The 13,109-nt window shown below is 45.6% G+C and overlaps 1 protein-coding gene and 1 long non-coding RNA gene across 2 annotated transcripts in view; both read left to right on the forward strand.

The window, feature by feature from the left end:
- The first annotated feature begins 646 nt into the window (after positions 1–646).
- On the forward strand, positions 647–1,198 carry LOC124002948. Its single transcript, XR_006833167.1, has 2 exons — positions 647–859; positions 1,080–1,198. It is a non-coding gene; the product is annotated as an uncharacterized LOC124002948 (long non-coding RNA).
- Positions 1,199–1,269: 71 nt separating this feature from the next.
- misp3 (MISP family member 3) overlaps positions 1,270–13,109 on the forward strand; it is a 36,447-nt gene continuing 24,607 nt past the window's right edge. Inside the window, exons 1-3 of the mRNA XM_046311254.1 lie at positions 1,270–1,929; positions 2,333–4,022; positions 5,143–5,216. Of these exons, the coding sequence (XP_046167210.1) occupies positions 1,270–1,929; positions 2,333–4,022; positions 5,143–5,216 (2,424 nt within the window). The remainder of the gene's footprint in view (positions 1,930–2,332; positions 4,023–5,142; positions 5,217–13,109) is intronic.

Raw genomic sequence — 13,109 nt, forward strand, 5'->3', positions numbered from 1 at the left:
AGTGTGACTGTGGGAGAGAGAAGGGGGATAAATGAGATGCTTTAGAGAAAGTGTGACTGTGGGATAGAGAAGGGGGATAAATGAGATGCTAGAGAGAAAGTGTGACTGTGGGAGAGAGAAGGGGGATAAATGAGATGCTAGAGAGAAAGTGTGACTGTGGGATAGAGAAGGGGATAAATGAGATGCTAGAGAGAAAGTGTGACTGTGGGAGAGAGAAGAGGGATAAATGAGATGCTAGAGAGAAAGTGTGACTGTGAGAGAGAAGGGGGATAAATGAGATGCTAGAGAGAAAGTGTTGATTAAAGTAAGGATGGGGAGAAAAATATACTATAATGTTTTGGGGGCTTAAGTGATACATTAGAAGGTGAGACTGTTTTGGAGTGTAAATGAACCTATTCAAGTTGTTTGAAAGGGAGAGAGAGAGAGGTGCCATGGGTGCCATGGCAATAATGAGGACAAAGTACAGACCCATTGTTCTGCTCACTCAGCTGGTGTACAACACTCGCATGCATGTGTGTGAGAGAGAGCATTGCTGAGCCTCTGGCTCTGAGGTGGTTAAGCACATTAAAGATTGACCCACTCAGCAGAAAACTTTCCAAGTTGCACTGCAGAGGTTGCCTGGCTACCCAACCATATTGCTCCAACCGAGCGCCACGCCCATGAACGTTTCTTCTCCTCACTGAAGTACGTAGCGAACTACAGAACAGCGGAAGAATTCAGTTTGAGTCGTCAGGCTACTGCAGAGGAGGAGAATCGTGTGTATTAGTCATTTTTACCTCATTGCCAAAGACTAACACAATACAATACCATAACCATTCTGCAATGCATTAACAACAACAACTGGTTGGCATTATAACAGGTGTATAAACCATTTAGCTTTACAACACAGAGTGAATGGTGTGTCAAACAGTAAGGAGTATGGGAATACAGTATGAATGACATAATACAACACTATTTGACTTTATGCGTTTGTAGCCTAGAGGACAGAAAATTGGTCTGAAAATGGGTTTTCACGCCAGGTTTGTTTTTTGTTCAGCTCCACTAATCGTTCCATATCCTCTCTGTCCTCTTTCTCCCAGACCGACCTGCTGAATACTGACTGTTATAAACTGTTCTAGTCCAGACTGTTGTTTCAAGTCAACAGAGCCAGCCAATTGGCAGTCTACCCGTCTCATCATGGCAACAATGGAGCCTGTGGCCAACCGACAGAGCTCAGCTGACTCATTGGACGAGTGGGCCAGCGAGGTTTGGGGCATGGAGGAGGGCGAAATGGACCCTCCTCCTCACCCGTTGGTCAAACAGGCACCCAGGGCAAAGTCAGAAGACCTGGGGTCAGAATCTCCAGATGCTCCAAAGCCTAGACCCCAAGTGTCTCCCTCAAGTGAGAACCTTACAGACTCAACAAACAAAATGGCAGAAGTGGTTCCTAAAATGGAGCAGGAGGCACTTTCTGGGGTAAATCAGGTGCCTAGTAGTAGAATTCATGTGGGTGATAGTGAATTGAAACGAGACCTTAAAATGATAGATGACAATCACTGTGAGAAGGAGGAAGATGCCGCTGCTTTTCGGTCGCCTCTTGCCTGCACTGGCCAAGCCTCACCTGCAGAGGGCGCTCCAGAGACCCAGCCACGTGCATTGGAGGAGGAAGAAGAAGAAGAGGAGACCATTGACTGTATCAGTGATGGTAAGGTGGAGGTGATCTCTAACTCTGTAGAGGAGGAAATGTCATCATCTGACAGCCAGGGTAGCCAGGAGTGGCCTTCGAGATCTCACCTTGATGACGTTGTGGAGGAAGACAAAGAAGAAGAAGATGGTGCCAAGGAAGACAAAGTAGAGGAGTTTCAGTCTGTTGAGATGATGGAAAATGGCGCTGTGCGGTTGGAGTTGAATCCAGCTAGTAGTGAATTTGAGCAGAGGCTGTCAGAGACGGTGTGTGCTACTGAGAAGGCTTCTGTAGAAGGGGGTCCTGTTGAAACTAGCAGTAGCCCCCATCAGTGCAGGTAGCTGACAAGCAAGAGGTTAGTGAGTGCCCAATCAGTGGTGACAGAGAGAAGACAATGTCAGACAATAACAACCATGATACTATGAAGGCTGCTGAAACTAGAACTACCACCCACTCTCCACTAAAAAGAGAGAGTTCCGATGACATATTCTCTGAGTCCCCGGAAAATCCTGAATCAGCTCTTGCCGGTGATGGAGAGGAGAACCAGAGTGTTGACTCCAAGTCTTTAGACATCAGCTCAGCCCGGAGGCAATGGGTTAGGCTGGACAGTACCAGAAGCAAACTCCCTCAGCCTGAGCAATCCACCTCCTCTAGATCCTCCTCTTGTAGCCACCTAGTAGACCTGGCTCAGCCCCGGGGTGTAGTTACACCAGACAAACAGCAGGGGAGCAGTTGTTACGAAATGTCACTGCTGCTCTGACGCATCATAGTAACCAGGAAGTGGCAGCACAACAGGTGTTCAAGGGAGCAACTCTGGCTCCGCCCCTGGCGACAGTCGCCAAGGAGCCAGCTAATCAGGTCAAGGCAGATCTCCTTGGCTCTGGCTGTGTTGTAGTGAAAGAGCAGGCGGGTGGAGAGAGAAAGGTGGGAAAGAGGGAGGGAGACAACAGGCAAACAGGTGAAGAGAGAGGGCAGAGAGCGAGTGGACTTGGCACAGCGGGCGAGGCAGACAGGAAGAAAAAAGAGAAACGGAGCGAAGAAAAGAGGACAAACTCTGGGTTGTTGATGTCGAGAGACAGTCACAGCAAAGCTTCAAAGATGAAGTTGGGAAACAACTTGTTCGATGACAACCAGAGTGACAGCGGCGTATCTGCCGACTTCTCCCCTGGTAGTACTGTGGAGCTCCAAACCACCACCTCCACCCCCACCCTCACCTCGCCTCCGGCCGACGAGACCCCCATCGAGAGGGAGATCCGTCGGGCAGTGCAACGTGAGCAGTCCCTCAGGAGATCCAGGGGCCTCCACAACAATCCTCCCACCCAGGAATATGTGGACATCCCCCTAAGGAAGTCAATCTTGACTGAGACCCTTCCTTCCAAGTCGGACAAGAGCCAGGGGGGGAAGGACCGTCTGTTTGCGGGGAAGAAGATGCAGAAGGAGATCAGTGTAGAGACCCAGAGGGAACAGGTCCTGGTTCGACTAGGGAAAGTTAGAGGTTCCTATGACAAGGGGACAGTACGCCAGCTCAAGGAAAGGAAGAAGTTATTCGAAGCTTTCCAGGAGCCCAAGGAGACATCCTCGATGATACTGTCCCAGAGCAAGGCACCCTCCTGGGCTTCGGCGAGTGACCTCTCCACCCTGGAGATCCAGGGGAATGACGCTTCATCCGTGTCCTTTGTCGGAGGCTCGTTCGGGGAGAGAAGACGTAGTAGCCTGGAGCTGATGTCCCAGACCCAGAACCAGAGCCCCTCCGGAACACCTAAAGGCATCACCTACACCCCTCATGGGGCCCCTGTCCCCCGGGGCCCCACTCTCTCCGAGAGCGCCGGGGGCCAGATAATCATCCTGGATAACCACCACCACCTGGTTCTCCCCGCTCCGGCCCACGTCCACCACGTCTCCAAGCCCCTCAGGCACTCCCACAGTACGGGCACGCTCACCGAGACACAGGGCCTCACCGTGGTCGACTCCGCTTCTATATACTCCTCAACCAGTGCACTCAGCGGAGAAGAGAGAAGGGGTTTTTGGAGGGATGAGGATGGAGGGAGGATGGATCAGGAGGAGGAGGAGGAGGAAGAGGAGGTTCCAAAGGAGAACCCCTTCTTCAAGCTGCGCTCCTCATCGGTGTCTCAGGACAAGGTGGAGCAGGATATCCGGGAAGCCAGGGAGAGAGAGAAGGAGCTGCGGAGGCAGAGGAGCAGTCTGTACGGGGAAGGAGGAGGAGGAGGGGGGAGGCCAGCCAGTAGGGAGGTACAGAGTCCCACTTCTCCTCCTCCACCTCTACTACTACAGAACGGACTGGTGACCCCTGAACTATCTGTTACCCCCTCATCGCGGACAGCCTCTGCAACACCAACAGGTTAGTGTATAGTGTGTGTGTGTTCAATTGTTTCCGCGTGTGTGTGTGTGTGTGTGTGTGTGTGTGTGTGTGTGTGTGTGTGTGTGTGTGTGTGTGTGTGTGTGTGTGTGTGTGTGTGTGTGTGTGTGTGTGTGTGTGTGTGTGTGTGTGTGTGTGTGTGTGTGTGTGTGTGTGTGTCAGGAGAGATGATGAAAAGACAGTGTAATAGTGCAGTGAGGATATTATTTCATCTCCCATTGGGTCAGGTAGTGCTACATCATCAAACATCTAATACAACATTCTCACTGTCGTCAATAGTTCTGCTCCAGAGATCACAGTCTTATTGTGCATCCCAAATGGTACCCTATTCACTAAATAGCGCACTACTGTTGACCAGGGCTCTGGTCAAAAGTAGTGCACTAAATAGGGAATAGGGTGCCAAAGTAGTGCACGGAATAGGGTGGGTGCTGTTTGGTAAGCAACCTTTGCCAACAGGCTGAATGATACACTACTGGGTAACTGATTAAACTAAAGTTGGGATCGTCTGTACAATTAACTGTCAGATCAAAAAGTGAGTGAAAATATATGAAAGTGAAAATCACTGACTCATGTCTTGACCCTTCATTGTGTCAGCAAAACACAAAGTGCTTTAGAAAATCTTTTCCGAGATGAATTGTAGAACCCAGCCTAGAATATATGCTTGTGAGGCAACTTTAGATTCTGGGAGTTAGTAGACACTAAGGGAATGTTTAACATGACTGAATATGTAATGAGCTAATACAATCTAATGGTTATACATTTCAGGGTGTAAATCGCCCTTGAAATCATTCAAAGTGCTTAGTGATGTGACCAGTATGAAGCTGTTATCACAGTAATAATTAGTGCCAGTATTATTACGATGTGCTGTGCCAAGGCAAGCTGGGCGTATTGTGTATGTTGTCAGCGGTAGGCCCACAGTAGCTGCCAGACAGACAGGGACAGGCTGATCTGGGTACAGTACTGAATAGAGGAACGCCAGGGTTAGGGTGTGCTAATACAACAAGAGTTCTCTGTGACTCCGTGTCTGAGCAATTATAGTTTTATTGTCAATTATAGATCATGATGTAACCATAGTTTCCTCTCCTCCTCCCACACTCTCCAGCACGACAGTCTCTTGGGAAGCTGGGCATGTGGCCTCCACCACAGACAGATGAGTATCCGGATAGTCAATCAGAGGTATGTTATATCCTTCCCTCACCAAACGTAATCTATATAGGCCCAGGAGTTTTCCTGAGTAGGTAAAAGGTCGGGGCTTAATCATACGCTTTGACGAGCGCTCTTAGAACCGGACGAAACACTGGGGGCTCAAAGTTTATTTCCTGGTTAAGTCACAAGGTCAGTAAAACCACCTGGCCTTAACATACGGTCGCCACTAGTTATCACAGCCACAAAGTCTAAACAATGCCTATTTCTTCTAAAAATGATATTTTAAACCTAACCCCAACCTTATCCCGGACTTTAACCACACTGCTAACCTTATCCCTAACTTTAACCACATTGCTAACCTTATCCCTAACTTTAACCACACTGCTAACCTTATCCCTAACTTTAACCACAATGCTAACCTTATCCCTAACTTTAACCACACTGCTAACCTTATCCCAAAATTTAACCACACTGCTAACCTTATCCCGAACTTTAACCACACTGCTAACCTTATCCCAAACTTTAACCACACTGCTAACCTTATCCCTAACTATAACCACACTGCTAACTTTATCCCGAACTTTAACCACACTGCTAACCTTAACCCTAATGTTAAGCACACTGCTAACCTTATCCCGAAATTTAACCACACTGCTAACATAATCCCGAACTTTAACCACACTGCTAACATAATCCCGAAATGTAACCACACTGCTAACCTTATCCCGAACTTTAACCACAATGCTAACCGTATCCCTAATGTTAACCACACTGCTAACCTTATCCCTAACTTTAACCACACTGCTAACCTTATCCCTAACTTTAACCACACTGCTAACCTTACCCCTAACTTTAACCACACTGCTAACCTTATCCCTAACTTTAACCACAATGCTAACCTTATCCCTAATGTTAACCACACTGCTAACCTTATCCCTAACTTTAACCACATTTCTAAACTTATCCCTAACTTTAACCACATTGCTAACCTTATCCCTAACTTTAACCACACTGCTAACCTTATCCCAAAATTTAACCACACTGCTTACCTTATCCCGGACTTTAACCACACTGCTTACCTTATCCCTAACTTTAACCACACTGCTTACCTTATCCCTAACTTTAACCACACTGCTAACATTACCCCTAACTTTAACCACACTGCTAACCTTATCCCTAATGTTAACCACACTGCTAACCTTATCCCTAACTTTAACCACACTGCTAACCTTATCCCTAACTTTAACCACACTGCTAACATTATCCCTAACTTTAACCACACTGCTAACCATTACCCCTAACTTTAACCACACTGCTAACCTTATCCCTAACTTTAACCACACTGCTAACCTTACCCTGAACTTTAACCTACATACATACATAACATACATAAACAACCATGTCCTCTCTATACTTCATACATAACAACCATGTCCTCTCTATACTTCATACATAAACAACCATGTCCTCTCTATACTTCATACATAAACAACCATGTCCTCTCTATACTTCATACATAAACAACCATGTCCTCTCTCTACTTCATACATAAACAACCATGTCCTCTCTATACTTCATACATAAACAACCATGTCCTCTCTATACTTCATACATAAACAACCATGTCCTCTCTATACTTCATACATAAACAACCATGTCCTCTCTATACTTCATACATAAACAACCATGTCCTCTCTATACTTCATACATAAACAACCATGTCCTCTCTATACTTCATACATAAACAACCATGTCCTCTCTATACTTCATACATAACAACCATGTCCTCTCTATACTTCATACATAAACAACCATGTCCTCTCTATACTTCATACATAACAACCATGTCCTCTCTATACTTCATACATAAACAACCATGTCCTCTCTATACTTCATACATAAACAACCATGTCCTCTCTATACTTCATACATAAACAACCATGTCCTCTCTATACTTCATACATAAACAACCATGTCCTCTCTATACTTCATACATAAACAACCATGTCCTCTCTATACTTCATACATAAACAACCATGTCCTCTCTATACTTCATACATAAACAACCATGTCCTCTCTATACTTCATACATAAACAACCATGTCCTCTCTATACTTCATACATAACAACCATGTCCTCTCTATACTTCATACATAAACAACCATGTCCTCTCTATACTTCATACATAAACAACCATGTCCTCTCTATACTTCATACATAAACAACCATGTCCTCTCTATACTTCATACATAAACAACCATGTCCTCTCTATACTTCATACATAACAACCATGTCCTCTCTATACTTCATACATAACAACCATGTCCTCTCTATACTTCATACATAAACAACCATGTCCTCTCTCTACTTCATACATAAACAACCATGTCCTCTCTCTACTTCATACATAAACAACCATGTCCTCTCTCTACTTCATACATAAACAACCATGTCCTCTCTATACTTCATACATAACAACCATGTCCTCTCTATACTTCATACATAACAACCATGTCCTCTCTATACTTCATACATAACAACCATGTCCTCTCTATACTTCATACATAAACAACCATGTCCTCTCTCTACTTCATACATAAACAACCATGTCCTCTCTCTACTTCATACATAAACAACCATGTCCTCTCTCTACTTCATACATAAACAACCATGTCCTCTCTATACTTCATACATAAACAACCATGTCCTCTCTATACTTCATACATAAACAACCATGTCCTCTCTATACTTCATACATAAACAACCATGTCCTCTCTATACTTCATACATAACAACCATGTCCTCTCTATACTTCATACATAAACAACCATGTCCTCTCTATACTTCATACATAACAACCATGTCCTCTCTATACTTCATACATAACAACCATGTCCTCTCTATACTTCATACACAAACAACCATGTCCTCTCTATACTTCATACATAAACAACCATGTCCTCTCTATACTTCATACACAACAACCATGTCCTCTCTATACTTCATACACAAACAACCATGTCCTCTCTATACTTCATACACAACAACCATGTCCTCTCTATACTTCATACACAAACAACCATGTCCTCTCTATACTTCATAGACAAACAACCATGTCCTCTCTATACTTCATACACAAACAACCATGTCCTCTCTATACTTCATACATAACAACCATGTCCTCCCTATACTTCATACATAAACAACCATGTCCTCTCCATACTTCATACATAACAACCATGTCCTCTCTATACTTCATACATAAACAACCATGTCATCTCTATACTTCATACATAACAACCATGTCCTCTCTATACTTCATACATAAACAACCATGTCCTCTCTATACTTCATACACAAACAACCATGTCCTCTCTATACTTCATACACAAACAACCATGTCCTCTCTATACTTCATACATAACAACCATGTCCTCTCTATACTTCATACATAAACAACCATGTCCTCTCTATACTTCATACTCAAACAACCATGGCCTCTCCATACATAACAACCATGTCCTCTCCATACATAACAACCATGTCCTCTCTATACTTCATACATAAACAACCATGTCCTCTCTATACTTCATACATAACAACCCTGTCCTCTCTCTACTTCATACATAAACAACCATGTCCTCTCCATACATAACAACCATGTCTTCTCTCTACTTCATTCATAACAACCATGTCCTCTATATACTTCATACATAACAACCATGTCCTCTCTATACTTCATACATAAACAACCATGTCCTCTCTTTACTTCATACATAACAACCATGTCATCTCTATACTTCATACATAACAACCATGTCCTCTCTCTACTTCATACATAACAACCATGTCCTCTCTCTACTTCATACATAACAACCATGTCCTCTCCATACATAACATACATGTCTTCTCTCTACTTCATACATAACAACCATGTCCTCTCCATACTTCATACATAAAAACCATGTCCTCTCTCTACTTCATACATAAACAACCATGTCCTCTCTATACTTCATACATAACAACCATGTCCTCTCTATACTTCATACATAAACAACCATGTCCTCTCTATACTTACATTTACATTTACATTACATTTAAGTCATTTAGCAGACGCTCTTATCCAGAGCGACTTACAAATTGGTGCATTCACCTTATGACATCCAGTGGGACAGTCACTTAACAATAGTGCATCTAAAACTTAGGGGGTGGGGTGAGAGGGATTACTTAACCTATCCTAGGTATTCCTTAAAGAGGTGGGGTTTCAGGTGTCTCCGGAAGGTGGTGATTGACTCCGCTGTCCTGGCGTCGTGAGGGAGTTTGTTCCACCATTGGGGGGCCAGGGCAGCGAACAGTTTTGACTGGGCTGAGCGGGAGCTGTACTTCCTCAGTGGTAGGGAGGCGAGCAGGCCAGAGGTGGATGAACGCAGTGCCCTTGTTTGGGTGTAGGGCCTGATCAGAGCCTGGAGGTACTGAGGTGCCGTTCCCCTCACAGCTCCGTAGGCAAGCACCATGGTCTTGTAGCGGATGCGAGCTTCAACTGGAAGCCAGTGGAGAGAACGGAGGAGCGGGGTGACGTGAGAGAACTTGGGAAGGTTGAACACCAGACGGGCTGCAGCGTTCTGGATGAGTTGAAGGGGTTTAATGGCACAGGCAGGGAGCCCAGCCAACAGCGAGTTGCAGTAATCCAGACGGGAGATGACAAGTGCCTGGATTAGGACCTGCGCCGCTTCCTGTGTGAGGCAGGGTCGTACTCTGCGGATGTTGTAGAGCATGAACCTACAGGAACGGGCCACCGCCTTGATGTTAGTTGAGAACGACAGGGTGTTGTCCAGGATCACGCCAAGGTTCTTGGCGCTCTGGGAGGAGGACACAATGGAGTTGTCGACCGTGATGGCGAGATCATGGAACGGGCAGTCCTTCCCCGGGAGGAAGAGCAGCTCCGTCTTGCCGAGGTTCAGCTTGAGGTGGTGATCCGTCATCCACACTGATATGTCTGCCAGACATGCAGAGATGCGATTCGCCACCTGGTCATCAGAAGGGGGAAAGGAGAAGATTAATTGTGTGTCGTCTGCATAGCAATGATAAGAGAGACCATGTGAGGTTATGACAGAGCCAAGTGACTTCGTGTATAGCGAGAATAGGAGAGGGCCAAGAACAGAGCCCTGGGGGACACCAGTGGTGAGAGCGCGTGGTGAGGAGACAGATTCTCGCCACGCCACCTGGTAGGAGCGACCTGTCAGGTAGGACGCAATCCAAGCGTGGGCCGCGCCGGAGATGCCCAACTCGGAGAGGGTGGAGAGGAGGATCTGATGGTTCACAGTATCGAAGGCAGCCGATAGATCTAGAAGGATGAGAGCAGAGGAGAGAGAGTTAGCTTTAGCAGTGCGGAGCGCCTCCGTGATACAGAGGAGAGCAGTCTCAGTTGAATGACTAGTCTTGAAACCTGACTGATTTGGATCAAGAAGGTCATTCAGAGAGAGATAGCGGGAGAGCTGGCCAAGGACGGCACGTTCAAGAGTTTTGGAGAGAAAAGAAAGAAGGGATACTGGTCTGTAATTGTTGACATCGGAGGGATCGAGTGTAGGTTTTTTCAGAAGGGGTGCAACTCTCGCTCTCTTGAAGACGGAAGGGACGTAGCCAACGGTCAGGGATGAGTTGATGAGCGAGGTGAGGTAAGGGAGAAGGTCTCCGGAAATGGTCTGGAGAAGAGAGGAGGGGATAGGGTCAAGCGGGCAGGTTGTTGGGCGGCCGGCCGTCACAAGACGCGAGATTTCATCAGCATCTAGTAAAGATGAGGTCGAGCGTATTGCCTGCCTTGTGAGTAGGGGGAAGGTGAGAGGGTGAGGTCAAAAGAGGAGAGGAGTGGAAAGAAGGAGGCAGAGAGGAAAGAGTCAAAGGTAGACGTGGGGAGGTTAAAGTCGCCCAGAACTGTGAGAGGTGAGCCGTCCTCAGGAAAGGAGCTTATCAAGGCATCAAGCTCATTGATGAACTCTCCGAGGGAACCTGGAGGGCGATAAATGATAAGGATGTTAAGCTTGAAAGGGCTAGTAACTGTGACAGCATGGAATTCAAAGGAGGCGATAGACAGATGGGTAAGGGGAGAAAGAGAGAATGACCACTTGGGAGAGATGAGGATCCCGGTGCCACCACCCCGCTGACCAGACGCTCTCGGGGTGTGCGAGAACACGTGGGCGGACGAAGAGAGAGCAGTAGGAGTAGCAGTGTTGTCTGTGGTGATCCATGTTTCCGTCAGTGCCAAGAAGTCGAGGGACTGGAGGGAGGCATAGGCTGAGATGAACTCTGCCTTGTTGACCGCAGATTGGCAGTTCCAGAGGCTACCGGAGACCTGGAACTCCACGTGGGTCGTGCGCGCTGGGACCACCAGAGTAGGGTGGCCGCGGCCACGCGGTGTGGAGCGTTTGTATGGTCTGTGCAGAGAGGAGAGAACAGGGATAAACAGACACATAGTTGACAGGCTACAGAAGAGGCTACGCTAATGCAAAGGAGATTGGAATGACAAGTGGACTACACGTCTCGAATGTTCAGAAAGTTAAGCTACGTAGCAAGAATCTTATTAACTAAAATGATTAAAATGATACAGTACTGCTGAAGTAGGCCAGCTGGCAGTGGGTGCGTTGTTGACACTACACTAATCAAGTCGTTCCGTTGAGTGTAATAGTTTCTGCAGTGTTGCTATTCGGGGGCTAGCAGGCTAGCTAGCAGTGTTGTTTACGTTACGTTGCGTTAAAAGAACGACAATAGATGGCTAGCGAACCTAGAAAATCGCTCTAGACTACCCAATTATCTTTGATACAAAGACGGCTATGTAGCTAGCTAAGTAGCTAGCTACGATCAAACAAATCAAACCGTTGTACTGTAATGAAATGAAGTGAAAAAGTGATACAACCTGTGAATGCGACCGGGTAGTTGAGTTCTATACAGAAGACGTTGGCTAGCGTTGGCTAGCTGTTGGCTAGCTAGCAGAGTTGGCTAGCTAGCAGAGTCACCTACGTTAAGGACGACAAATAGCTGGCTAGCTAACCTCGGTAAATTAAGTTAATCACTCTAAGACTACACACTCTAAACCTAAACAACACAATTATCTTGGATACGATGATACGAAGACAGCAAAGACAGCTATGTAGGTAGCTAACACTAAACTAATCAAGTCGTTCAGTTGAGTGTAATAGTAATAGTTTCTCAGTGCAGCTAATCAGTGGACGTTAGCTAGCTGGCTAGTGAAGACTACGTTAGGACGGCGAAATACGATAATTACGCAATTATCTTTGATACAAAGACGGCTATGTAGCTAGCTGAGAAGAAATTGCTAAGATAAGACAAATCAAACCGTTGTGATATAATGAAATATAATGAAAAAGTTATACTACCCGTTGGAGCGACGTGCAGATGCGACCACTCGCTCCAACCGGAACCATGTCCTCTCTATACTTCATACATAAACAACCATGTCCTCTCTATACTTCATACATAAACAACCATGTCCTCTCTATACTTCATACATAAACAACCATGTCCTCTCTATACTTCATACATAAACAACCATGTCCTCTCTATACTTCATACATAACAACCATGTCCTCTCTATACTTCATACATAAACAACCATGTCCTCTCTCTACTTCATACATAAACAACCATGTCCTCTCTCTACTTCATACATAAACAACCATGTCCTCTCTCTACTTCATACATAAACAACCATGTCCTCTCTATACTTCATACATAAACAACCATGTCCTCTCTATACTTCATACATAAACAACCATGTCCTCTCTATACTTCATACATAAACAACCATGTCCTCTCTATACTTCATACATAACAACCATGTCCTCTCTATACTTCATACATAAACAACCATGTCCTCTCTATACTTCATACATAACAACCATGTCCTCT

This window comes from Oncorhynchus gorbuscha, linkage group LG18 (genome assembly GCF_021184085.1).
Source record: "Oncorhynchus gorbuscha isolate QuinsamMale2020 ecotype Even-year linkage group LG18, OgorEven_v1.0, whole genome shotgun sequence".
Taxonomy (NCBI): Eukaryota; Metazoa; Chordata; class Actinopteri; order Salmoniformes; family Salmonidae; genus Oncorhynchus; species Oncorhynchus gorbuscha.